At 42.1% G+C, this 27,684-nt stretch overlaps 1 protein-coding gene across 2 annotated transcripts in view; it reads right to left on the bottom strand.

The window, feature by feature from the left end:
- Positions 1-1,471: 1,471 nt before the first annotated feature.
- The window catches only part of LOC135550492 (vascular endothelial zinc finger 1-like), a 44,790-nt gene continuing 18,577 nt past the window's right edge, over positions 1,472-27,684 (bottom strand). Inside the window, exons 2-6 of one of the 2 annotated variants that reach the window (XM_064981366.1) lie at positions 16,093-16,847; positions 11,130-11,199; positions 10,539-10,701; positions 4,564-4,599; positions 1,472-3,890 (exon numbers count right to left, since the gene is read on the bottom strand). In XM_064981366.1, coding sequence (XP_064837438.1) covers positions 3,541-3,890; positions 4,564-4,599; positions 10,539-10,701; positions 11,130-11,199; positions 16,093-16,847 — 1,374 coding nt within the window. In that variant the 3' untranslated portion in view covers positions 1,472-3,540. The remainder of the gene's footprint in view (positions 3,891-4,563; positions 4,600-10,538; positions 10,702-11,129; positions 11,200-16,092; positions 16,848-27,684) is intronic. The other variant, XM_064981367.1, reaches the window with a different exon arrangement.

Here is a 27,684-nt window from a genome sequence, read left to right as displayed (position 1 = left end):
GTGACCAGTGTCGTCTCCCTCTTACCACCTCTCTACGACAGTCAAGCCATCACGCAAATACAGTTGGGCGCGGATAGCCTTGCTTGACCATGTATTTGGGCTTCAGACAGATTGCGCAAGAGAGGAGCCGAGTGGAGAAATATGAGAATTGCACATAGGGCAACAAAGATACTTTTATCAGTGGGGGCAGGGTCTTATTTATTACACTTTTGTAAGTATGTTTGGATAGGGGAAAACAGCAATTATGCAATCTACGTCCTATTTGATTTTATGTATAAAAAATATTTAAAAATCAGAAGCATAGCAAAATTGTAATCGCCATATTTTTGCTGATATATGTTATTAACTGGTGTTATGTGTTAATTCATAATAGATTCACTCCAAAATAGTTGTATTCATTCTCTTTTGGGGAGGAGACAGACAAAAGGCTCAAAACACTTGCTTCCTTCTTCCCACACTTGTTTTTCATTTGGGGTACTCACAATTCAATTTAAACTGAGCCTCTAAGAATGGTCACACTTGAATGAAATTGGGTTTTTGGTTGTGTAAGCTATGACAGGCTCTAAGATAAATATCAAGAACGTTTACAGCAATAAAACCCTAATTCAATTTTAGCTGTTGGTCAGCTGAGATAGCATAATACTGCAACACTGCAGAATGTTGGCCTACATGTCAGTCTACTGAATATACTAACCAAATACTGTAGATAGTTTCTAAATGAAAACAATATGCAATATTTTAGACTAATCTCCTTTATTTTAAATAGGGAGCATCATCTAGCCACCTTGAACTGTGTACACAAAGGAGGATCAGCTGAAAAGGAGTGGGCAATTGATATTGGACCTGAATAAAACAAACAGCACATCAGTAGTAATTTATTCTGCAGCAGGCAATAAAGACTGGAAAGGTCATTCACACATCAGTAACTCAATAGAGCATCAAACCCATCAGGTTTTGCACAAACACACAAAGCTTAGACTTGTCAATGGTGAATCTCTATTGAAAAATGTTTTGTCTGTCTAGGCTTAATCTGTGTCTGGGAAACTGGACCGTTTTTGTTTTAAAAACCTTTATTTAACTAGGCAAGTCAGTTAATAACAAATTCTTATTTACAATGACTGCTTACGTCAGCCAAACCCTAACTCGACGCTGGGCCAATGGTGCGCCGCCCTACTGGACTCCCCATCACGGCCGGTTGTGATACAGCCTGGAATCGAAGCACTGAGATGCAGTGCCTCAGACCGCTGCGCCACTCGGCAGCCCCTTGGTGTCTCAAATCACAGAAGGCCCCAAATGGCCTAAAAGCCAAAAAAGGCACAAAGCAATCTGACAAGAGGAAACACTACTGTTGTCAATTAAGTGTGTGAACATTTGTACTACTGTGGGGTATGAGTGTAGAGGCTCTAATGAGTGGAACAGCTAGCCTCCCACCATAGGCTCACTCAACAGGAAATGGCACACAGCCACAAAGCCCACCCATCATGTTTTATTTTATTTAGACAATCCAAATAAAGGCACATAAAACATTGAGCATGTTTACGTAATAATTTCAAACATACATTAAAAAAAATGTAGGAATGTTTTACCTTTCTGCTAATCAGAAAGCCTAGTCTTCATAGGTATATACAAAATTACCATTGTTAATGTTCTAATACAAAATATTTATAAAAAGGTTATCTTTCACATGTCTATTGTAACTATGACATTCTCAGAACTAAAATAGTTTTGTACAAAGATATACATTCAATGCCTTCACAGAGGTCCAATAATTTCCAAAATCATTGTTCTTTTCTTCTTGTTTAAAATTATGAAATATTCAATTCAAAATATTAGCTTATTTGAACCTCAATGTATCAAATTTGGCAAACAGAACAGGAAATTATAGTTAATCTACTCAATGCACAAGAAAACGCACATCATTGGATTTTCTTTGAATGAACTTGTGGGAAAAATGTGCCTGCATCTTGTGTGTGATCTTTCAGGGAATACTATACCTCACACAGCACAAAAACCTTGCAAAGGTGATATGGCCAAGTAAGAACGTCTTATCTAGTAATCTATGGGTCTCAATGCCTGAGATGTGCTGCCGAGGCCATGTTGGCTCAACTAAATTGTCTGCATCACACTACAACATGATCTAGTAGTACATTACTTTCATACACTTCTCAAAAACCATTAGTGTTTTGTTCTAAATACATCCGTCACCTCATCCATAAATCACCATGACACAGACGGAGACAATGGATGTTTGATTGAAAGTATAGTTTGCTGACATGATTATTAAAATGGACAGCTACGTTCACAAAATTAAAGAGTTCTTAGATCCCTAGTCTTAAGGACTTCTACATTTTCCTTTAGCAAAAAAAAAGGTATATGGTTAAATATTTACAAGGTAACATGGGAAAAGGATCAAGTTTGTTAGATGTGAATTCAATAACATAAAACAAAAAATAAAGTTTACATGGCTACTCTCAGCGTGTTATCTGAGCAGAATGTCCATACTATCAGGATCATCAAAACCAATATTAAAAAGGGTATAAAATATTTGTAACAAAACTATAAACCATCACCAATGTGATCATAATAATAATAAAAGAAATACACATTTGTGAACTCAGGATAATTTCCTCAATGGCATTTGCAAGCCACTAGATGGCCCTGTTATTATGTAGGCTGGTTACCTACCACTCCAATTTGATCATTGATAATACTGCGGTTTAGTTACACATGGGATATGCTTTCAGTGCTATTCAGTCCTCTTTCAGTTTGTGTAAAACAATTTACATCAACTGATGACCAAACAAAAGAAGCACACCTCTGCCATCCCTAACACAGAGAAAAAAAACCTAACTGTACACATATGTAACAGTCGAGGGACAATTTCCAGATATCCACCTCAACAAAATATAGATTCAATTATTGATGGTGAGAATACATTAACATGTACCCCAAGAGCATACCTCTTATTTGAAAAACAAAGTTTCACAGCTGTGAAAAAATAACCTTCCGTCCAAATGGAAGTCTTTGTCCCTTTTGTTTGACTGCTCTCCTAAAAATATTAAATACTGATTAGCAGGCTATAGATAAAAACAACTTATAAGAAACACCCACTGGCTTTGTAAGAGAACCCATGGAACTATAAAACCAGCAATTCATACTTATTGCATTAGTGCTTTTAAAAACGATCTTCCAATTGCAAAGGTATGGGCGTTTAGCGAGACTTGAAGAGTCCTCCCCTCTTGTTCATCCTACCCCGACTAATGTAGGCATCACTGTATAACACTTCATCGACTCACTACATCTAATTTTGAAGTAATTCAGATAAGACAAAACCCAACCTAACTTCCACACAACTGTTCTGGTTCTCTTTTCTGTGATGTAGCATTGGTTGGGTTGTGACAGGGAGGTTCTCTCCCGCTGCACGGCACAAGTAGGCTAAACTTTCATTTCCAGGTCTGAGGAGTGGGCTGGGGAAAGATGGGGGTAAGGAGGAGGCATCATCATCTCTTGTTTTGCCTAATTCTCTCCACCTTTTTTTTTTTACCAGGGTGGGGACGAAGGCAGGACTTGGGACAGAAAAGGCATACTCTCCATGGACCTCATGGCGATGTTTAGGGGCCCGGACATTGTCATGGCCATTGGGGTGCTGATGGCCAGAGGGTGGGCAATATTCATGTGTGCCGTGGTAGGGATGTTGATCGAGGCGATGTTGATGGGTCCAGTGATGGTGACTGGGTGCTGGAGGCTGACGTTCACCGTGTTGGTGGAAATGTTCATTTGCGACGCTATGGTGACGGGGTTGTTGATGGAGTTTTCCCGGTTCATCGTGGTGATGGGGGCAGAGCCTGTTACAGGTGTGGCTGAGGCAGAGTTGTGGACATCATTACTGTCTAGAGAACGGGATAGAGGATATAGTGTTTAAGGTTCACTGCTAAATCAAACAAATACCTGTACACACAGACTTACTGGTTATTCCCCGCCATTAAAACAGAGGGAGGAATGCGGTCTGTACTCAACTATTTTGCATAGATTATTTTTTGCAGTGTACAGACTATTTTTGCAGTATACAGACTATTTTTGCAGTATACGCCTTCAGAATTCTTCTTTACTGCCTTGACTCACCTGCAGCACAGATTAAACTAAAACTGACCATAATAGCAATAACCATTTCACACTTCTTTAAATGCGACAAATGCATGCTTTTCTAAAGAAATACTGAAGCAGGTAAATCATGTATAGGTTAAACTGTAAAAATACAACTCCAGTGGTACATAGTATAGTAAAACAGTTGTAAAATTAGGGCACAGAAATTTATGTGGAATGTAATGATGCAATGTTTGTAAATGAAGTGACATACTATCATGCAGCGTTTTCCCTATATTCATTTGGCTCTCGGCAGAAATGCACCGCTGCCCCCCTTTTGGGAGTTTACCCACATCCGAACATCGATTTATCCTTGCCTTATACTTGTGTGTGTGATGTGACTGTGTGTAATCTTGGGTTGCAGGCAGGGGGTTTGGGGTAAGGTTTGGTTTTCACACAATGCTACATTATTATTATTACCTTTTTGTCCCCCTGAGGAGTTCCACTGCCAGTCCCCTATTCAGAAATAGACACACAGGTGTTATAAAAGGTTGTCTGCAGGCCAGCCAAGGCTGCTGCGCTAGGGCCAGGGTGTCACTCAGTGCACTCTACAGGCCCCACTTCAGGTGGGCAAGGTTGGTACAAACACCAGAACAGTGGCACACACCCTGGCCTACGTCCTTAGGGGAAGGAGGGAACGGGTCATAGGATTACTGTGGTGACAAGCAATATCCTATTTGTAGAGTTCTCTGTGCTGTATATGTCTGCCTTGTGTTGTGGACCCTTGGGAGAAGAGTGGCAGTGCTCGTTCAGATGGCAGCTAATGCAGAGTGCATAAACAACATATCAGCTCAGGGCTTTCCCTTCAGTGGCCAGGGAAAGGCCGTGTTGCTTCTACTGTCTGAGTAACAAACAGGAATCTGAGAAATGTTGATTATACTTTGTTATTGACTACACCTTTTGAGCAGTGATTCATGTGTAATGCAGTGTTCTCCAGATGGGATGAACACGGTTCATGTTCCACAGCCACTGGAGAATCAAACACATTGGCTAAACGGCCTGTATCACCACAACTCAAATACAGCACTTTCACAAATGTAAATTCACAGATTAATAAACAGGAATTACAGACACATAGTTACAGTGTGAAGGCTGAGGAAGAAACCAGTTATTGGGCTGTACTTGACAACATTATTATACACTTGTAGACACAATATACAAACCATTAGGAACACCTTCCTAATATTGAGTTGCACCCCCATTTTACCCTCAGAACAGCCTCAATTTGTGGGGGCATGGACTCTACAAGGTGTTGAAAGTGTTCCACAGGGATGCTGGCCCATGTTGACTCCAATGCTCCCCACAGTTGTGTCAAGTTGGCTGGATGTCCTTTGGGTGGAGGACCATTCTTGATACACACGGAAAACTGTTGAAAGTGAAAAACCCAGCAGTCTTGCAGTTCTTGACACACTCAAAAAAGTGCGCCTGGCACCTACTACCATAACTCATCCAAAGGAATTTCAATATTTTGTCTTACGGGATCAAAGCTTTCACCTGGATTCACCTGGTCAGTCTATGTCATGAAAAGAGCAGGTGCTCCTAATGTTTTGTACACTCAATGTATTTAAATGGTTACAGTAGCAGGGATTTTTCTGAATTATTTACTATGCAGTAAAACAAAGTAAACTTGAGTTCATGCCACCAAAGTTGTCAATAACAATAAAGACCCATGGGAGAGCAATCCTCTGACAAAAACCCTGTCCTCTTCGAAATCTGTAAAAGTTGCACAAATCAATCGAGTGGGGAAGCTGTAAGGCTGTTGTGGTGGGATCAGATCTCACTTTGTGTTCCACTTTCCTCTGCGCCTTTGTGCTCAAACACGAGCCAATTGCTGAAAGCGCTTTACATTTAGAACAGATTTTTGCCACAGGCCATCCACTTCTGTCAACCAGAATGTCAGATTACATACCACGTGCAGACAAAACTAATATATATATTTTTTAAGTACATATAGCATAGCGTATACATCTCTCCACTCAACGGATTGTAACACCCAATTCATGTTTGAAAACAGAATGTAACTGAAGAGAAAATGGGGAAACGTAACTAGCGAGGAGGACATGGTCATCTTGGTAAACGTAAGGTGGGCGCTTCCATGTCCCGTAGCTCTACTACACAGACAATGAAACCTGCCTAAGGATAAAGTCAGCACCAATCAAAACATGAGATTTTCACTGTAAGGTGAGATCAACTAGTGACGTTATCCCAAGCACTGGCCTCTGGCACACTGTCTTGGTATGGAGTAAAAGACGACTTTTAGGAAAATGTCAGCGATGGGATGAGAAGTGTGGATGTTCAATGTGTATACAAAAAAATCAAGAACTTTTGAAGCCCTTTGAAGTAGTTACTTTAAACCTGTTTCCCACATATTTAAATCTATATGTCTGTCTGTACACTATACAGAGCATTCGGAAAGTATTCAGACCCCTTTGCTTTTTCCACATTTTGTTACGTTACAGACAAATTCTAAGATGGATTAAATAAAATAAAACTCAATCCACACACATGACAAAGCAAAAACAGGTTAAGATATATCTTTGCAAATGTATTGCAAATAAAAAAACAGAAAAACCTTATTTACATTATTCAGACCCTTTGCGAAGAGACTCGAAACTGAGCTCAGATGCATCGTGTTTCCATTGATCATCCTTGATGTTTCTATAGCTTGATTGGAGTCCACCTGTGGTAAATTCTATTGATTGCACATGATATGGAAAGGCACACACACACACACACACACACACACACACACACATCTATATAAAAAAGGTCCCACATTTGACAGCGCATTTCAGAGCAAAAACCAAGTAATGAGGTCGAAATAATTGTCCATAGAGCTCAGAGACAAGATTGTGTCGAGGCACAGATCTGGGGCAGGGTACCAAAAAATGTCTGCAGCATTGACGGTCCCCCAGAAAACAGTAGCCTGCATCATTCTTTAATGGAAGAAGTTTGGAACCACCAAGACTCTTCCTAGAGCTGGCCGTCCGGCCAAACTGAGCAATCGGGGGAGAAGGGCCTTGGTAAGGGAGGTGACCAAGAACCCGATGGACACTTACAGAGATCAAGAGTTCCTCTGTGGAGATGGTTGTCCTTCTGAAAATTTCTCCCATCTCTGCAGCACTCCGCCAATCAGGCCTTTATGGTAGAGTGGCCAGACGGAAGCCTCACGTCTGGAGGAAACCTGGCACCATCCCTACGGTGAAGTATGGTGGTGGCAGAATCATGCTGTGGGGATGTTTTTTTTCAGCGGCAGGAAGACCAGCCAGGATCGAGGGAAAGATGAACAGGCCAAAGTACAGAGAGGTCCTTGATGAAGTCCTGAACGCTCTGGAGCAGGTTCTCAGAATGGGGCAAAGGTTCACCTTCCAACAGGACAACAACTAAGCACAGAGCCAAGACAACGTAGGACTGGCTTCGGGACAAGTCTTGGAATGTCCTTGAGTGGTTCAGCCAGAGCCCAGGCATGGACACGAGCTAACATCTCTAGAGAGATGTGCAGCGACACTCCCCATCCAATCTGACAGAGCTCAAGAGGATCTGCAGAGAAGAATGGGGGGAAAAAAACTCCCCAAATACAGGTGTGCCAAGCTTGTAGCGTCACTTTTATTTATTTATTTTATTTCAACAGGTAGGCAAGTTGAGAACAAATTCTCATTTACAATTGCGACCTGGCCAAGATAAAGAAAAGCAGTTTGACAATACAACAGAGTTACACATGGAGTAAAAACAAACATACAGTCAATAATACAGTAGAAAAATAAGTCTAAATACGATGTGGGCAAATGAGGTGAGATAAGGGAGGTACATTTTTTTTTAAAGGCCATGGTGGCGAAGTAAATACAATATAGCAAGTAAAACACTGGAATGGTAGATTTGCAGTGGAAGAATGTGCAAGGTCGAGATAGAAATAATGGAGTGCAAAGGAGCTAAATAAATAAATACAGCAGGGGGAGAGGTTGTTTTTTGGGCTAAATTATAGATGGGCTATGTACAGGTGCAGTAATCTGTGAGCTGCTCCGACAGCTGGTGCTTAAAGCTAGTGAGGGAGATAAGTGTTTCCAGTTTCAGAGATTTTTGTAGTTCGTTCCAGTCATTGGCAGCAGAGAACTGGAAGGAGAGGCGGCCAAAGGAAGAATTGGTTTTGGGAGTGACCAGAGAGATATACCTGCTGGAGCGTGTGCTACAGGTGGGTGTTGCTATGGTGACCAGCGAGCTGAGATAAGGGGGGACTTTACCTAGCAGGGTCTTGTAGATGACATGGAGCCAGTGGGTTTGACAAGGAGTATGAAGCGAGGGTCAGCCAACGAGAGCATACAGGTCGCAGTGGTGGGTAGTATATGGGGCTTTGGTGACGAAACGAATGGCACTGTGATAGACTGCATCCAATTTATTGAGTAGGGTATTGGAGGCTATTTAGTAAATGACATCGCCGAAGTCGAGGATCAGTAGGATGGTCAGTTGACGGATCAGTGAAGGGTCAGTGAAGGATGCTTTGTTGCGAAATAGGAAGCCGATTCTAGATTTAACTTTGGATTGGAGGTGCTTAATGTGAGTCTGGAAGGAGAGTTTACAGTCTAACCAGACACCTAGGTATTTGTAATTTGTAGTTGTCCACATTTCTAAGTCAGAAACGTCCAGAGTAGTGATGTTGGGACGGGCGGGCAGGTGCAGGCAGCGATCGGTTGAAGAGCATGCATTTAGTTTTACTTGTATTTAAGAGCAATTGGAGGCCACGGAAGGAGAGTTGTATGGCATCATACCCAAGAAGACTCAAGGCTGTAATCACTGCCAAAGGTGCTTCAACAAAGTACTGAGTAAAGGGTCTGAATACTTATGTAAATGTGATATTTCAGTTTTGTATTTTTTTATATAAATTTGCAGAAAATTCTAAAAACCTTTTTATTCTTTGTCATTATGGGGTACTGTGTGTAGATTGACGAAGGGGGGGGGGGGCAATTTAATCCATTTTAGAATAAGGCTCCAACAAAATGTGGCAAACGTAAAGGGGTCTTGAAAACGTACCAAATGCAATGTATATAAAAAAAGTATGTGGACACCCCTTCAAATGAGTGGATTTGGCTATTTCAACCACATCCGTTGCTGACAGGTGTATAAAATAGAGCACACAGCCATGCAATCTCCATAGACAAAAACATTGGCAGTAGAATGACCTTACTGAAAAACTCTGTCATAGGATGCCACCTTTCCAACAAGTCGGCAGTTTTGTCAAATTTCTGCCCTGCTATAGCTTCCCCGGTCAACTGTAAGTTCCGTTATTGTGAAGTGGAAATTTCTAGGAGCAATAATTGCTCAGGAACGAAGTGAGAGGCCACACAAGTTCACAGAACGGGAAGCACGTAAAAATTGTCTGTCCTTTGTTGCAACACAGTTCCAAACTGCCTCTGGAAGCAACATTAGCACAAGAACTGTTAGTCGGGAACTTCATGAAATGTGTTTCCATGGCCGAGGAACTCCATACAAGCCTAAGATCTCCAATACCAGGCATTGGCTGGAGTGGTAAAATGCTTGCCGCTATTGGACTCTGGAGCAGTGGAAACGCCATCTCTGGAGTGATGAATCACACTTCATATGTCCGTCTGACGGATGAATATGGGTTTAGCGGATGCCAGGAGAACACTACTTGCCCAAATGCATAGTGCCAACTGTAAAGTTTGGTGGAGGCAGAATAATGGTCTTACGGCTGTTTTTCATGGTTCGCGCTAGGCCCCTTAGTTCCAGTGAAAGGAAATCATCACGCTACAGAATACGACATTCTAGACAATTCTGTGCTTCCAAATCTGTGGCACCAGTTTGGGGAAGACCCTTTCCTGTTTCAGCATGACAATGCCCCCATGCAATGCAAGGTCCATACAGAAATGGTTTGTCAAGATAGGTGTGGAAGAACTTGACTGGCCTGCACAGAGCCCTGACCTAAACCCGCTCAAACACCTTTGGGATGAATCGGAACAAACTGCGAGCCAAGCCTAATCACGCAACATCAGTGCCTGACCTCACTAATGCTCGTGGCTGACTGGAAGCAAGTCCTTGCAGCAATGTTCCAACATTTAGTGGAACGCATTTCCCAGAAGAGTGGCAGCTGTTATAGCAGCAAAGGGTGGGCCAACTCCATATTAAAGTGCATGATTTTTGGAATGAGTTGTTTGACGAGCAGGTGTTCACATACACTACATGATCAAACGTATATCTTGTCCATAAGTGAAGTTGTGTTGGCTTTGTCCTGTTTTTTTTGTGTGTATGTGTATGCCAGGAGCTGCTGTTCACCTAAAGGGACAATAAAGTATTAAATCAATCAAATCTATTAAATTAGAAAGACAGTTTGAGTTTGGGGGGGGGGGGGGAGTGGCTGGTGAGATAGGGCTAACGTGACTTACCTTTGTTAGAGGAATTAAAGTTGGTCTGGCCGTGTGTCTTTAGATGGCTGGTGATGTAGGCTGCGCTCAGCATCTTGCCGCAGATGTTGCAGGTAACCTTCCCTTCATGTCGGATCATGTGGGAGCGCAGTCTGTCTTTGGTGGCGAAGGCAGAAGTACAGGCCTGGGGGAGGAGAGGAGAACAGGGTCATAAGGTCAGGCCAGAGGCACACTACTATTCATAGTGCCACCCAGCTTTGTGCCAAGTGCAGCTTTAATCATTTATCTAACACAGCCAGCTTTCATCATTCAGACTGCAAGGAATATGTCCAACTATAAAGGCTTATAGATCATAAATATCTACTGGGGCCACAGGGCAGAGCCTACTGGAGTATGGTGTCATGAACCAACTGCAATTACGGCTCATTTTAAAGACACTAGTTGGGCACAGTTATCATCATTCCTTTTGATGCTGGAAAGTACTGTCAGAGCCGGCAGAGAAGAAAGTGCAAAGTGGGAGAGTTCATGCAAGCTGACAGAAATGCAGTTGTCAATAATGAGCTGTTGACAAGTGGCCCTAACAAGGCCACACCGTACAGCTCTCTCTCTCACCGTTACTTGGCATTTGAATGGTCTTTCTGAGGAGTGGACATGCTTCACGTGGCAGCTCAGGTGGTCTGGCCTAGAGGAGAGAGGTGAAAAAAGTTAATCTTGCTGTAGAATATTAATAGACACACAACAGTCTGTTTCTTAACTTTTGACCTTTCCAGTGAGACTCCACTGTTCACACATCCCACTCATCGCAGCTCCCATTAGTTTGGCTGAAAACCTGGACAACAGCAGACAGGCTAGGAGCTAAATCATTTCATCACTGTCATAAGGAATGGTGTGGAGAACTCCAAAACTAACAGCTGGGCCAAAGTGAGACAGTTTCACACTGGTAGTGGTTTTGTTACAAAGGAGATGAGTCAAGTGGAATCTTTTCAGAGGTGCTGTGAACCAGAATGACTTCTCTTCTTTAACCGAGGAGGACAGCAGCTTCCACACACACACACACAAACACACAGAGAGAAGAGAGGGGCGCAAGAAGAGAGAGGGAGCGCCTGCAGACCTGGCTGGCTGTCTGACAGTGACTCAGAGTTACGTTATTCTGCTGGCCGGACCTCACTTTTCAATGTGCTGATAAACCTCTGCGTCACTGTGTTGGAACCAAGCCGGGTTCTTCCCTTAACTGCCCAGCTCTAAGATTCCAGTTTGGACAGAGAGCATAATGTAGGGTGTTCACCCAACCCATAAAATTATTATTTAATTCAATGGTCATAAAGAAATGTTCAGTAAAACAGAATTGCATTGGAAAAACAATAGTCAAGACACTATGTCTACCGTATATGGTTAACAAGTTACAGACAATTTACTCAGAATTTAGCATGATTAGAGTGAATAAAATGTCATTACGGCCATGGTCAAAAAGTGGACGCTGCTCAAAATAAACGAGTCACTGCTCCGCGGGCAGAATGACGCCAACTTCAAAATGTCAACTGACAAACTAGCTAGTGGCTGCAGGTTAGTGTGATAGGTTTTTTTTCTAAATTAAATTGGCTGTCTACAAAACAAAATTGGGTCTATATATTAATTTACAAAGCTGAGTATAAATATCTACCCTCCCCGAAGACAATCTGTTCCAGTTTTCACGGTGTATTTATGAGTCTTTCCCTTTAAACCGCCATAGAAATGGCCCCACAACGTTGATTGACCTGGGTTAGAGGAATACAAAACCACAGATCTGTTGATGAAAATGACATGAGTATCAAGTTGATTTTGGTCCAAAGCATTTGGTCCAAAGTATGGAAACACCTCCAAATGTTATCAAATCCCAACATCAAAAAATGCAGGAGATACAACCAAGAGCTGAGCAGTTTAAACTAGCAATGGTCACAACAAACTAATGTCTTATTTAATCTAGGGGTGTTAACGTTTCAATGTTAAAACATTTAAAGCTGTAATATATAAAACTTTTGGGTGATCTGACCAAATTCACATAGAAATGTACATTATAGATCAGTCACTTTTGAAAGCATGTCTATGTGTGCTATTTCTATGCTTCCCATTCTTAAGTTTAGTTTTTGCGCCTTATTTTCGATAACTAACAAACGAGCTTCAATGCCATACAACACTCCTTCCGTGACCTCCAACTGTTCTTAAATGCTAGTAAAACGAAATACATGCTCTTCAACCGATCACGGCCCGCACCCGCCCGACTAGCATCACCACTCTGGACGGTTCTGACTTAGGTATTTGTAGTTGTCCACATATTCTAAGTGTCTGGTTAGACAGTAAACACTCCTTCCAGACTCACATTAAACATCTCCAATCCAAAAATAAATCATGAATCGGCTTCCTATTTCGCAACAAAGCCTCCAAACATACCCTTGCAAAACTGACTATTCCACCGATCCTTGACTTCGGCGATGTCAATTACAAAATAGGCTCCAACACTACTCAGCAAACTGGATGTAGTTTATCACAGTGCCATCTGGTTTGTCACCAAAGCCCAATACTACCCACCACTGCGACCTGTATACTCTTGTTGGCTGGCCCTCACTTCATATTCGTCGCCAAACCCACTGGCTCTAGGACATCTAAGTTTTTTTCTAGGTAAAGCCCTGCCTTCTCAGCCCACTGGTCACCATAGCAACACCCACCCATAGCACACACACCAGCAGGTATATTTCACTGGTCATCTCCAAAGCCAACACTTCCTTTGGCTGCCTTTCCTTCCAGTTCTCTGCTGCCAATGACTGGAAAAACTGATCACTGTACACAGCCAATCTGTAAATAGCACACCAAACTACCTCATTCCCATATTGTTACTTATCCTCTTGCACCCCAGTATCTCTACTTGCACATCATCATCTGCACATTTATTACTCCAGTGTTAATGCTAAATTGTAATTATTTTGCCTCAGTGGCCGATTTATTGCCTTACATCCTTACTCTTTTACATTTGCACACACTGTACGTATATTTTTCTACTGTTATTGACTGTACATTTGTTTGTGTGTAACTCTATTGTTTTTAGTGGCACTGCTTTGCTTTATCTTGGCCAGGTCGCAGTTGTAAATGAGAACTTGTTCTCAACTGGCCCAACTGGTTAAATAAAAAGGTGAAATGTATTTTATTTTATTGTTTTCCTGTGTGAAAAACACACACCTAAGATTAGCTTGCTATTTGATCTAAGTGAGTGGCTGAATTAAGATGACGGGGAATCATATTGTGTTAGCTTTCTGCTGTGTTTGAGAAGTCAAAGCCCTTTGGATGAGTTATTTGTACAGCTGCCACCATCTTGGTGCTCTCGTCCTGTTCTCCGAGCAGAGCAGGCAGGCCCGTTGCCCTAGCAACTCTACAGACACAACATGTAGCACACACATGCTGCTTCGGAGCCGGTACTGAAATCTTAACTTGCCACATGACTTGTGATTGGGCGACAACAAAAAGCTACACTCGCCCCTCTCGTGAAAAGCAAGTGCAGCAGCATCATAAATTATAACATTTTCTCTCTCCGCAGGAAGCACGACAGACCATCTGCATTGTGAATTCACATGGAATTGTATTACTTTTTCTGAGCGTTTTAACAGAAATCCAATAAAACCATTTCCCCTTAATTTAATCAGTTAAGTAAAAGCACATTAAGGTTATAATATTGTAGAGAAAACTCTAACGATTAGTTGTATGTGATTAATAATGTACTCGATTACCCGGTTCCGTTGCAATGCACACCGGGTCGGCGAAGTGTTCTCATTTTGAACCATTTCATGTGTCCACCTCCCCAGCGGGCCCAGAGAGCAAATCAAGCGCACTATAGGCCTACCGCTGGCCAAATCGGATGACTCAGATTACCATGTCTGCAGTAACATAGCAGGCGTAAAAGAAAACTAAAGCAAAATCGACAGATAAAAAAATCATAATAATAATAAGATTAGAGAGACTCAATGAATACAGCAAAGAACAGCTGTTTTTATCAGTGAGTTCATGTTTAAGTTCTTGCTCAGCACTCTCAGCACTTTTTATTCAACACAATGCCATAAAATGCATATTCTTCCTACTTTCACTCACACTACAACCAACACTGCAGCTGTAATGAATGAATGAGCAGGAAAGTTTATCGATTTGCGTAAATGATTTTATATCGAGGAATATTTCACTTTCTCTGTTCATAGAACTAACATGAATTTGTGCATGAGGTAGAAATAATGCGGCGCGACATGAGTTTCGCCATCAGCTGGAAGACTGATGTCCCTTTTTGGTCAGTGTCAGCGGTGGAAAGTGAGAGCTCAGTCTGCTGCTCTTTCCCTACACTGACCATCAGATGCAGACACCAGGGACGTCTGCTGCTCTTTCCCTACACTGACCATCAGATGCAGACACCAGGGACGTCTGCTGCAGACACCAGGGACGTCTGCTGCTCTTTCCCTACACTGACAATCAGATGCAGACACCAGGGACGTCTGCTGCTCTTTCCTTACACTGACCATCAGATGCAGACACCATCAGCCCAGCAAACAAACAGGACAAATAAAGCAAAGCCAATATGCAGCGATAATGTATTGGGCCTATACTGTAGCCTACTGCACAAACCTCATTGCTACAGTACTGTTTTAAACAAGCTGTAAGAGGAGCCCTTTGCTTCTTGGAAAGCGAAGTCAATTTGCCATTCACTCATGCCCACAGATTACTAGTGACGCATAGCTGGAAGTAGTGAGTGGATGTTGCAGTAAATGTTGAAAGAGGAAATCTTACAAGGCCACTGTTGGCTATACCTGGAAAGAACGGAATGAACCGTCATTCCAGGTGGGTTAGACTTAAAACAAACCGGGCCCTGTAAAGGGCACAAAACCTATGCAAACAGAGTGATGGAGCATGGTATACATTTTGGGCGCACAAAAGTATGTAGAACTATAGAAAACAACACCCGTCGCTGCGTTTGAGTAAAGTGTGTAACGGCCTTAAGCAGCAGCACAGGAGCAGAATGGGATCCGCTGTGTGTGTGTGTGTGTGTGTGTGTGTGTAAAAGAGGAAATCCCAGGCTCCTGCCTCCTAGGTCTGTTTTAAATGGCATTCCCTGGGGAAGGGTTGATGAGCTGGCGGGAACCACAGCATGACGCACAAATCAAAGCCGCCTTTCCCCTCCCCCTGCCTCACTCCTCTCTGTCTGCATGCCTGTCCTCGCAGGGGGGAACTTCTGGACGCTGGAGTTGAACTGCACTCTAAAGCGTGACTGTTTAAACATGCTGGGGACCACAAAGGCACTGAGTCAAGAGCATTCAACGCTACTATAAATCCGTGAGGGCAGCAGCCAAATGGGACGTGCACCACGTTAATGTCATATTGAGCAACTGATGGTCATGCACTGAGATGGAGAGTGTATCTCTATAAGTGCTTGTTTAACACTCTATAGAACCGTATACCTACATGATCTGAATTAGTTGAGTTTGTAATATATAGCAAGCACTTATACTTGAAATGTATGGCAGCTGGCGAGTGGATGTGAATGTGCATGATTGGGCCTGGGGCCTACCTGGAGAAGCCTTTTCCACACACGGAACAGACATAGGGCTTGTGGACTCCACCGTCGTGAGAGCGTACGTGGTAGGTCATGCGGTCCTTCCTCTTGAAACGCTGCTGGCAGATGGGGCACTCGTAGGGCTTCTCGTCCGAGTGGGACAGCTTGTGACGGTTCAGGTGGTAGACATCTCGGAAGGCCTTGCCACACATCTCACAGCCGTGGTTCTTCTTCACTGGCTTGGCAGGCCTTTTGGACTGGCTCTGCTGGGGTATATTGATCATAGAGGCTGGAGACATGATGCTGGAGGCTGAAGACACAGAGGGGGTGGCCGTGGTGAGGATGCCTGCGATGGTGGATATGTAGGAGGGCTGCCCACTATTCTCCCTGGGCAGGGTGGAGATGAGAGGCACCATGGTGGGGGCTGTCTGAGCCGTCTTCTTGGGCCGGGACACCATCTTGACACCCGTGTGGCAGGATTCGTGGCGACGCAGGTGGTAGCTGTCACGGAAGGCCTTGTTGCAGTAGCCACAGATGAAGGGTGTCTTGCTCTTGTGCTCCTTCTTCACTACGGGCATGGGTCCCCTGCCGCTGCCAGTCCCGCAGGCCACATTGTCTTTCAGGAGCTCGGCGGCGCTGGCAGGGGGTTTCTGGTCCAGGAGGATGGGCATTACAGGCTTCTGGTCCACCGGCTCACTCCCAGAGTTGAGCAGCGGCAGCAGGCTGTTCTGGGACACCTGGTGCTGGTGGTGGAGGGCTTCATTGGCCTGCTGTAGAGACACCACATCAGAGCAAGGTGAAACACAGATCAACATAAGTTCAATTTTCAATCAACACAATATTACAGTATTTAGTAGCCTGAACATGTAGCAGGTGGCCTCCCTGTTGGAACAGATAGGGTAGAATTACAGGCTGAAACTACCATGGGCCATTCTTGCTGTCTGCTACAGGCTAGCTGTAAGAGATAGCTCACTGAAAGTTCAGGTTTTATTTGTGTTACTCAAAACAGCCACATTCACTTCACATCCTTGAAGCTCTGCCTTTCTCCTTTATGTAACCTGACACTTTTTGGAGATTAGCCTACATCTTCACATTCCTCCTTTATATAACCGCTCTTGCGGTGGGGATAATAGTTTGGGAGGAAATTAATTTAGCATTAGGCTCTTTTTGTTGTGTTGCTGTTTTAGATGGCCTACTGGGAATAGCATAATCTGGGAGCCATTCACATGCAACAACTATTAGGAACAGCAAAATCTCAATGCTATTCAAAGGCTACATCTTAAAACGCTCCAGTGCTGCTGGGGAGGCTTTGCTTTGGTGACTCGTCCACCTCAGCCATAGCTTGGGCCTAGAAGCTACATGAGTTTGCACAACACTTGGAGATTGAACACACTGTGTGGTGGTTATTCAATTTCACCCTGAGAGCTTGTGCCCTTTGAGTTAGTTCACAGCTCCTCCGCTGAAGTGAGGCTGTAGAGAGTTGGAGAGTTAAAGCGTGGCTGGCTGCGGGTGTAATTGCGAGGCAAAAGCCATTGCATCGGAAGCAACACCAAAATAGACAGTTAGTCCTTCTTGGCGCATGTGGCATCGCAGAGTAGACCACAGAGGACAGAACATAGCAGTCAGCACTACCGCCACTCTGCTGAATGACTAATGACATGCAAGAGGGACTTCAGTCAGCTGAACATTGCAGAAAATACAACGGGAGGAAATGTACTGGAAAACCTGAAAAGATTCAACCAGATAAATCGCCACAACAACCCTGGTCTCGTCTAAAACCACAGCAACTAGGAATATAATTTTCCAAAGTCCTTTACTGCACATAGTTGCTACTGTAATCTATTGACATCCAAGTCCCTTATAAACAATCACCTTTGTACCAAGCCACAGTATTGATGTCTGGGGCATCTATCTGATCAATCACGCAAAATAAGCAGGGTCAGTGCTTGTTGGTGTTTTACAGGGACAAAAATAGGCCCTGGCTCTGTGATTAGTGAGGAGGCACACTAGCAGCCTGCTGCTGCTACTGCTGTGGAATCCAAACTTGCTAGCATATATGAAAAATGATCCCAAGCCATGATGGTGCACTCTTCATGTGACTGTAAAAGTAGCCTGCCAAAATACAGCAGCAACCTGGGCATGAGCTCAGCCAGACAAGGCCCTGGTATATCTCATTCAATTCAGGTCATTTTATAAACAAAAACAAAACTTATTTGAATAACATACATGGTGTTTGTCCTTAAATCATTAAACTTGGATACTAGTTGAAGTCTACATTCAATTATAATACGTATTACATGAAAACACTGGAAATGTTTCTCATTACCGTAACACTTGCTATAAAAACTCTATTTTTTAAATAAATGCTTTATTCACCCTTGATTAGGGTTGCACATTTTGGGGAACTTTTCGTGGGAATTAACAGGAATATGCACATTAATATTTATACAATTTAAAATGTAGATGTTTGCATTGGATATATTTACCCTATCATATGGAAACAGAAACAAACATTTAACCTTATCATAAGTAGACAATTACAAATGATTAAATCTTTCCAATAGAAAAAAAATTGTTACGAATTTAACTTTAATTCAATTTGACACATCACATGGGATGATGTCATTGAACAAAAGGGAATATGATCCATCGCATCTCCCAAAAACGATTTCAACATACATCTGTAAAATGAGAGTCTAGATACTAAAGTTTTGGTTGTCTTCCCTCAGGCTTCCATGTCTTCTCCCTGGAACTCCACAATGTCCACCTCTTGAACATCAGACTCTGAGGCCTCATCTTCACTGTCACTTTCCAACCTTGTTGAGGATGGCTCGTTATCAGGCTCAAAAAGCCTCAAAATCAAACGGATGGCCACCAATTTTTCAACCTTTGTATTGGTCAGCCTGTTGTGTGCTTTGGTGTGTGTTCCCAAACAAAGACCAGTTGCGCTCTGAGGTGACTGATGTTGGTGGGACTTGGAGGATGATGGAAGCAACAGGGGAAAGAGCCTCAGATCCACAAAGTCCCTTCCACCAGGTGGCTGATGAGATATGTTGGCACCACTGCCATATTGCATCTCCATCCCAAAGCCCTTGCTTGGAAGTGCACTTCGCCAGACTGCCAAGAACCTTGACCTCATCCAGGCCAAGGTGGCGGAAACTAGAGGTCGACCAATGATTTTTCAGAGCCTATACTGATTATTGGAGGACCAAAAAAGCTGATACCGATTTAAAATCGGGCGATTTAAAAATAAAATTGTATTTGTAATAATGACAATTACAACAATACTGAATTAACACTTATTTTAACTTAATATAATACATCAATAAAATCAATTTAGCCTCAAATAGATAATGAAACATGTTCACTTTGGTTTCAATAATGCAAAAACAAAGTTTTGGAGAAGAAAGTAAAAGTGTAATATGTGCTATGTAAGAAAGCTAATGTTTAAGTTCCTTGCTCAGAACATGAGAACATATGAAAGCTGGTGGTTCCTTTTAACGTGAGTCTTCAATATTCCCAGGTAAGAAGTTTTAGGTTGTAGTTATTATAGGACTATTTCCCTCTATACTATTTGTATTTCATTAACCTTTGACTATTGGATGTTCTTATTATAGGCACTTTAGTGTTGCCAGTGTAACAGTATAGCTTCCATCCCTCTCCTCGCTCCTCCCTGGGCTCGAACCAGCAACACAACAGCCACCACATCGAAGCAGCGTTACCCATGCAGAGCAAGGGAAACAACCACCCCAAGGCTCAGCGCGAGTGAAGTTTGAAACGCTATTACCGCGCGCTAACTAGCCAGCCATTTCACTTCAGTTACACCAGGCTCATCTCGGGAGTTGATAGGCTTGAAGTCATAAACAGTGCAAAGCTTGAAGCACAACGAAGAGCTGCTGGCAAAATGCACGAAAGTGCTGTTTGAATGAATGTTTACGCGCCTGCTTCTGCCTACCACCGCTCAGTCAGATACTTGTATGCTTGTATGCTCAGTCAGATAACGCAGGACACACTGATAATATCTAGTAATATCAACCATGTGTAGTTAACTAGTGATTATGATTGATTGTTTTTACTAAGATACATTTAATGCTAGCAACTTAACTTGCTTACTACATTTGCGTAACAGGCAGTCTCCTTGTGGAGTGCAACGAGAGAGGTAGGTCATTATTGCGTTGGACTAGTTAACTGTAAGGTTGCAAGATTGTCTCCCCCGAGCCGACAAGGTGAAAATCTGTCGTTCAGCCCCTGAACGACGCAGTTAACCCACCGTTCCTAGGCCGTCATTGAAAATAAGAATGTGTTATTAACTGACTTGCCTAATTAAATAAAGGTGTAAAAAAATAATCAAAATCGGCACCCAAAAATATTGATTTCTGATTGTTGTGAAGACTTGAAATCGTCCCTAATTAAAAATCGGCCATTCCGATTACTCCTCAAACGGAGACAGCATACTTAGTGTCCAACATGTACTCTGGGCGTGTATGGGCTTAAGGCAGAAGTCTTCACACTTTTGATGCATTTCAGAACTGCAGTTTCCTCTGCTTGGAGCAACAGTGAAGGGGGAAGAGCAGTACAGATCTCTTACATCTGCAAGCAGAGTCTGAACATCAGACAGGGTGGCATTGTCTGCCGTGCAATGGCTATTGGCCAAGTGCATCAGCGGTCTCTGCTCAGTCTGCCAGCTGCGTGAGTGAGAGGGAGTTGCCGATGTGCTTCGCAGTTTACAGCAGTTTTCTTGAAGATCACTGCAACACACACGATGCAGCGCTGTCGTTCAGCAGCAGATGATGCGCCATCTGCCAATGACTACGCATCCCCAATCGCCATCACTCACCGCTGTCATCAAATGGACTCATGCTAGCCACAAGTTCTGACGGAGCTCAATTGTCAGGAACCAAAAAATATACAGTGATGAATCTCTTTCATACAAATGTATAACGAGGAGCGCCCACAGTGTGTTTTGTGCGGTGAAGAGTTTAGTAATGAGTCTCTCATAACGAACAAATTAATAAATGACAAGTCCTGACCAAACAACCACAGCATGATGGTAAACCCAGGAAGTTCTTTCAGAACAGGGCAGAATGCTTCAGGAAACAGTGATTTGACAGTGGAAAAGTTAGTCAGCTAGCAAGACATTGTTGTAATTTTATAACAGGTGTTGATAAGCAGAAATAAGGGAGTACTAACTAACTCTCATAGTAGTAGATGTTTGAAAAACTCAATCCCCTGGCCTTGTACACAGCTAATCGCTAACATTCACCAAAGCAAAGTAGCTACGGATGTGCAGCCTTAAGTAACAATACAGATAAATTATCGGGCCCACTGTACATTTCACTGTAGAAATGATCAGGCACACTGTACATTTCACTGTAGAAATTATTGTTGAAAACTAGTCTAGGTTGGAACTGTTGCTGTTAAAATAGAATCATATTTTTTATTCTTAACTGGAATAAACTGATTGAAGCGAGATGCTTTTTGAGGCAAACACTCACACAGTTCTGGGTTGTTCAGAACAGAAACTGTTTCAAGGCTGAGCATAACCTCAGTGTTACACTGTCAAAAACAGAGCCCAGAATAGACATGCTCTCATTAGGACTGTGTGTGTGTGTTTTCGGGTCCACATCTGTGTGACGTGATTAATCTGTTTATTCCAGTTCAGAATTAATTTATTTATTGTATTTTAACAGTAACAGTTCCAACGTAGACAAATATGTAAGAGTGTTTTAATACGGGAAAATAAAAATGTCATTGTTATTTGTTTTTGTCTATATTGCATATGTTTTAGGCTTAAGGGCAATGAAATGTACCAATATTTATGTGTAGTTGCATATTTTCCTAAGATTGGGTCCCAGGAAAACACAGAATTTCTCATTTGGGTCCCAGACTAAAAACGTTTAAGACTCCTGATCTACAGAAGTAGTCTTTGGAGGAGCACAAGTTCCTTTAATTTCTTCACTTAGTGGCTATAACTCCAGAATAAGGATTGTATTCTCAAACAACCCCTTCACGACACTTGACCTTCTCATTAGCGAAAACAACAAAAATAACTAAAATTGGGAAAAACTTAAGAGATCCATTAACTTACCAACATAGAGGCATGCATAGGGGTGTTGTAGTGACCATATTACTGCCACACAGGATGTCATGAGTCATGACCGCAGTAAAATTCCATGTGACATGGTAATCTCCATTTATGCACTCTGGACATGCTTTGGTATTACCCAACTTGCTAACTACCATCAGGTCCTAATGGCCTGGTACTCCGGGCTCTATTGTCCCTCTAACCACTGTTTGCATTGATGTCACAATTGAAAAGCACAGCATACACTTATCATCAAAACAGTAGGCGTCTCTTACTTTTAAAATGTACCTCACTGTGATGATCAATAATCAGAAGTTCAACAGCAGGTTGAAACAGTGTAAAACATGGTTGTAGATGCCTAACACAACAAAATGGGCAATGCTTTCTAATGTGATGAATTCAAAAACACCTATAGTATATTAGAGCTTATGCATAGGCTTATGAGCGCAAGCCAGAAAGAAAAGCCTGAATTAAAATGATCATTGTGCTGTAATACAATACATAGCCTACCGCATATTACGCACAGCTGGAAAACATGCAAAAACATAGATTTAAGTTGTCTTTGGTACATAATTTGTCTAGCCAATACTCCAAAATTAAACAAACTCTCGTAAACACATTTGAGTGTTTACTGTAATATGATGCATACTGGATGGACTGGTTACCTCATGCTACGCTCCAGACTTTCTATCCATGAGTCCGGGAGAGAAAGTACAGTGCACTCGGAAAGTATTCAGAACCCTTCAGCACATTTTGTTTCGTTACAGCCTTATTCTAAATTGGATTAAATACAATTTTTAAAAAATCTCCACACGTTTACCCCATAATGGCAAAGCGAAAAACAGGATTTTAGAAAAGCTTTCACATTTATTTATGAATAAAATATTTTAAAAATAAAGTATTTAGATAAGTATTCAGACCCTTTGCTCTGAGATTCAAAATTGAGCTCAGGTGCATCCGATATCGATTGATCATCCTTGAGATGTTTCTACAACTTGATTGGAGTCTACCTGTTGTAAATGGAATTGATTGGACATGACTTGGAAAGGCACACCACTGTCGAGATATATATATATATATAGACAGTGGTGTGCCTTTCCAAGTCATGTCCAATCAATTCCATTTACAACATTTATAACAGGTATATATATATGGTCCCACAGTTGACAGCGTATGTCAGAGCAAAAACCAAGCCATCAGGTTGAAGGAATTGTCCGTAGGACTCCGAGACAGGATTGTGTCGAGGCACAGATCTGGGGCAGGGTAACAAAACATTTCTGCAGCATTGAAGGTCCTCAAGAACGCAGTGGTCTCCATCCTTGTTAAATGGAAGAAGTTTGGAACCACCAAGGCTCTTCCTAGAGCTGGCCGCCCGGCCAAACTGAGCAATCGGGGAGAAGGGCCTTGGTCAGGAAGGTAACCAAGAACCTGATGGTCACTCTGACAGAGCTCCAGAGTTCCTCTGAAGATGAAAGAACCTTCCAGAAGGACAACCATCTCTGAAGCACTCCACAAATAGGGCCTTTATGGTGAAGTGGCAGACAAAACCACTACTTCATAAAAAGGCACAACAGCCAGTTTAAGAGTCCTTTATGTGCCTTTTGGCAAACTCCTAGACCAAGAGAAACAAGATTCTCTGATCTGATTAAACCAAGATTGAACTATTTGGCCTGAATGCCAAGCGTCACATCTGGAAGAAACCTGGCACCATCCCTACGGTGAAGCATGGTGGTTGCAAAATCATGCTGGGGATATTTTTTAGCTGCAGGGACTGGGAGACTAGTCAGGATCAAGGGAAAGTTGAACGGAGCAAAGTACAGAGAGATCCTTGATGAACACCTGCTCCAGAGCACACAGGACCTCCGACTGGGTGAAGGTTCACCTTCCAACAGGACAATGACCCTAAGCACACAGCCAAGACAACGCAGGAGTGGCTTCGGGACAAGACTCTGAATGTCCTTGAGTGGCCCAGCCAGAGCCCGGACTTGAACATCTCTGGAGAGACCTGAAAATATCTGTGCAGCAATGCTCCCCATCCAACCTGGCAGAGCTTGAGAGGATTCTCAGAGAAGAATGGGAGAAACTTCCCAAATACAAGTGTGCCAAGCTTGTAGCGTTATACCCAAGAAGACCCAATGCTGTAATCATTACCAAAGGTGCTTCAACAAAGTACCGAGTAAAGGGTCTGAATACTTATGTTATATTACTTATGTAACATTTCCAAATGCACTGTATAGCCCTAGGCGATGCTGTTGGTTCATTGATTGTGCAGGGTGGCTTACAGTAAGCCTTCAATTAGTACATTTGTATTTACATTTACATTTAAGTCATTTAGCAGACGCTCTTATCCAGAGCGACTTACAAATTGGTGAATTCACCTTCTGACATCCAGTGGAACAGCCACTTTACAATAGTGCATCTAAATCATTTAAGGGGGGGTGAGAAGGATTACTTTATCCTATCCTAGGTATTCCTTGAAGAGGTGGGGTTTCAGGTGTCTCCGGAAGGTGGTGATTGACTCCGCTGTCCTGGCGTCGTGAGGGAGTTTGTTCCACCATTGGGGGGGCCAGAGCAGCGAACAGTTTTGACTGGGCTGAGCGGGAACTGTACTTCCTCAGTGGTAGGGAGGCGAGCAGGCCAGAGGTGGATGAACGCAGTGCCCTTGTTTGGGTGTAGGGCCTGATCAGAGCCTGGAGGTACTGCGGTGCCGTATTTGATTTTGAATAGCCTAGTAACCGGGCATTGTTAACATTTCCATAATGAATTGGGTGACACGACTTTCAGCTATACAGAATCTCAGCATCATGCGTTTCCAACTGCTCTCTCCTTTATTCCTTTCTCGACCACGCTGACAGGCTGTCAACAGTTTAGAGAAATATGTTTTGTTGCAAAAAACATGGAGAGCCTATGGCATAAAGAGTGCGGATGGAATATCACCTGTCGGGCAGCGAGATCATGCTCCTCAAACAGTGGTTGATGCTTGGAGTGAATTAAGTGTTCTTAAATGTATTCATCAGCTACTCATATGAAGCACATGCCCTGCTATGAAAAATGATGTGGAAAGCGTGGCCTCCATTCGCTATTCGAATGCATACAGATGGCTTGTATTTCCCCCCCTGCCCCTTTGATAAATGGGAAATTTAATTCAATACTAATATGTAAAATTGGTTAAGATTAGATTAATTTGAGAATAGTCTGATTGGTGAAAATATGATCACTTGATGAGAGAACAGCTGTGAAGCCTGAGGCAAGGAACAGAGTTTTTTTTTTGCTACTTTCTTAAATAGTCAAGTCACATCATGCAGCCCATATGTGTTGATTCCTAAGACATTCTAAATGTTTGTATCATTCACAACTAAAGTTGACAAATAAATCTAGCACATAGGATCTATGATCACTTTTACGCTCGACATAGACACTTTATATGCCCACTCGCTCTATAATGGGAAAAATATCCTTTCTATTTGATTCAGCTAAGTTATATTATATTCTTCTTACTATAAAATCACATTTTAAAAAATGGCATGAGACATAAGGATATCTTGTCAGCTCAATTAAACAAGCCTATTCCTCTGAAATACATTTTCTTCATACGTTTCTTTCGACCTGACTAAAATAAATAAATAGTGTGTATCTTTACTTTACTTACCTGTTGTTCACCTAATACCTTTTTTGCACTATTGGTTAGAGCCTGTAAGTAAGCATTTTACTGTAAGGTCTACATACACCTGTTGTATTGGGCACACGTGACAAATAAACTTTGATTTGATGGTGTATATTACATAGATTTATTAGACCTTTTAAAAATGTAGATTTTCCAAAGCCGTGAATCAGTGGCTTGTACATCACTGGGTGTACGGCACAGTACATCACTGGGACCACACTTCATGTCATACAGGACCTATATACACTAGGCAATGTCAGAGGAAAGCCCCAAAAATGGTCAAAGACTCCAGTCACCCAAGTCATAGACTATTCTCTCTGCTACCGCAAGACAAGCGGTATCGGACTGCCAAGTCTAGGACCAAAAGGCCCCTCAACAGCTTCTACCCCCAAGCCATAAGACTGCTGAACAATTCTTCAAATGGCCACCCAGACTACTTACATTGACCCCATTTGTTTTTACACAGCTGCTACTCGCTGTTTATTATCTACGCATAGTCACTTCACCTCTACCTACATGTACAAATGACCTCAACTAACCTGTACCTCCGTACATTGACTCGGTACCGGTACCCCCTGTATATAACCTTGTTATTTATTTTTTTACTTTAGTTTATTTGGTAAATATTTTAACTCTTTACTGAACTGCATTGTTGGTTCAGGGCTTGTAAGTAAGCATTTCACGGTAAGATCTACACTTGTTGCATGTGACAAATAAAGTTTGATTTGATTTGCATGAGGAGGCCTGGAGATGCTAAATTTTTTTATGCCAATCATCGATCAATTATGGGGAGACCGGTAGACTTGTGTGTGACAATAACCGGCTGACAATTTCATGACCGCCATAGGCCTAGAAATGAATGGGCTTTAGCAATGAAGTCAATTGTTTGCTGACTCATTGGCTGTCTCCTACTACTTGCAGATTAAGTTAAGGGACTCTCTTTACTGGAAACAAATTTCTCATTACTGCATAATTTTTCGGTCCTTTTCGGTAATGAGAATAAGTAAATTCTAACATATAGTCAATGGTTGTGCGGTGCTGCTTATTTTATTTACTAGGACCACTGCTTACACCTACTGTATAGATTACTTAATCAAATAACTGATGTTTAACAGAGGTTGTCAAGAAATATGGGTGTATAAACACCATTTTAAATTTACTTAAAGCCACAATCTAGAATATGTTTCAGCAAAGAGAAATCCCACCTCTTAAAGGAGGATATCCCTCATTGTGACTGTTTTAGCACGTGCCTATACTGTTGTTTGATTTCCCAATACAGTCTTGGTCCATACCCCACATATTTAGATACTTTATAGGCATGTCATGTTATGCCATTTGCCCAAAGGATTCCATTCAATTTAGAAATGCATCTAAAGTACCTTAGAACCACACATATCCACATCCTAATACACCAGTACTACCTGTTAAGACCTTGGAGAAATAACCATTCCTATAAAAAAGTCACTTTTTATGCTTAAGTCCACATTTGACTTTTGAAAATACATATGCTAAAATACGTTGTATTTTAGTCAATTGTATTAAGATCAGTGATTTTAGAATTATGCAAGTAATTTGGGATAAACAAATAACAATTTGATCTATTGGGTTACTGAATCTCTAATACAGCTCAGTGCAGTTTTTCCAATAGAAAACTACGCAACAGTCCGAAACATGCAGTCTCATCTCTGAAACCAGCTCACCATTACCCAGAATGCACCAATATTAAGGAAATTTTCAGAAAAATAAAATGCATAGTTTAGTAATTTTGGCTTAATCTGTGGTGTGTCTTTTGTTCTTTATCCAAATGTGTGTACATAAACCTAACATGAAGTGATGACAAAAACAACTATAATCAGAA

Source organism: Oncorhynchus masou, chromosome 12 (genome assembly GCF_036934945.1).
Source record: "Oncorhynchus masou masou isolate Uvic2021 chromosome 12, UVic_Omas_1.1, whole genome shotgun sequence".
Taxonomy (NCBI): Eukaryota; Metazoa; Chordata; class Actinopteri; order Salmoniformes; family Salmonidae; genus Oncorhynchus; species Oncorhynchus masou.
This window is presented reverse-complemented; position numbering and strand designations above follow the sequence as displayed.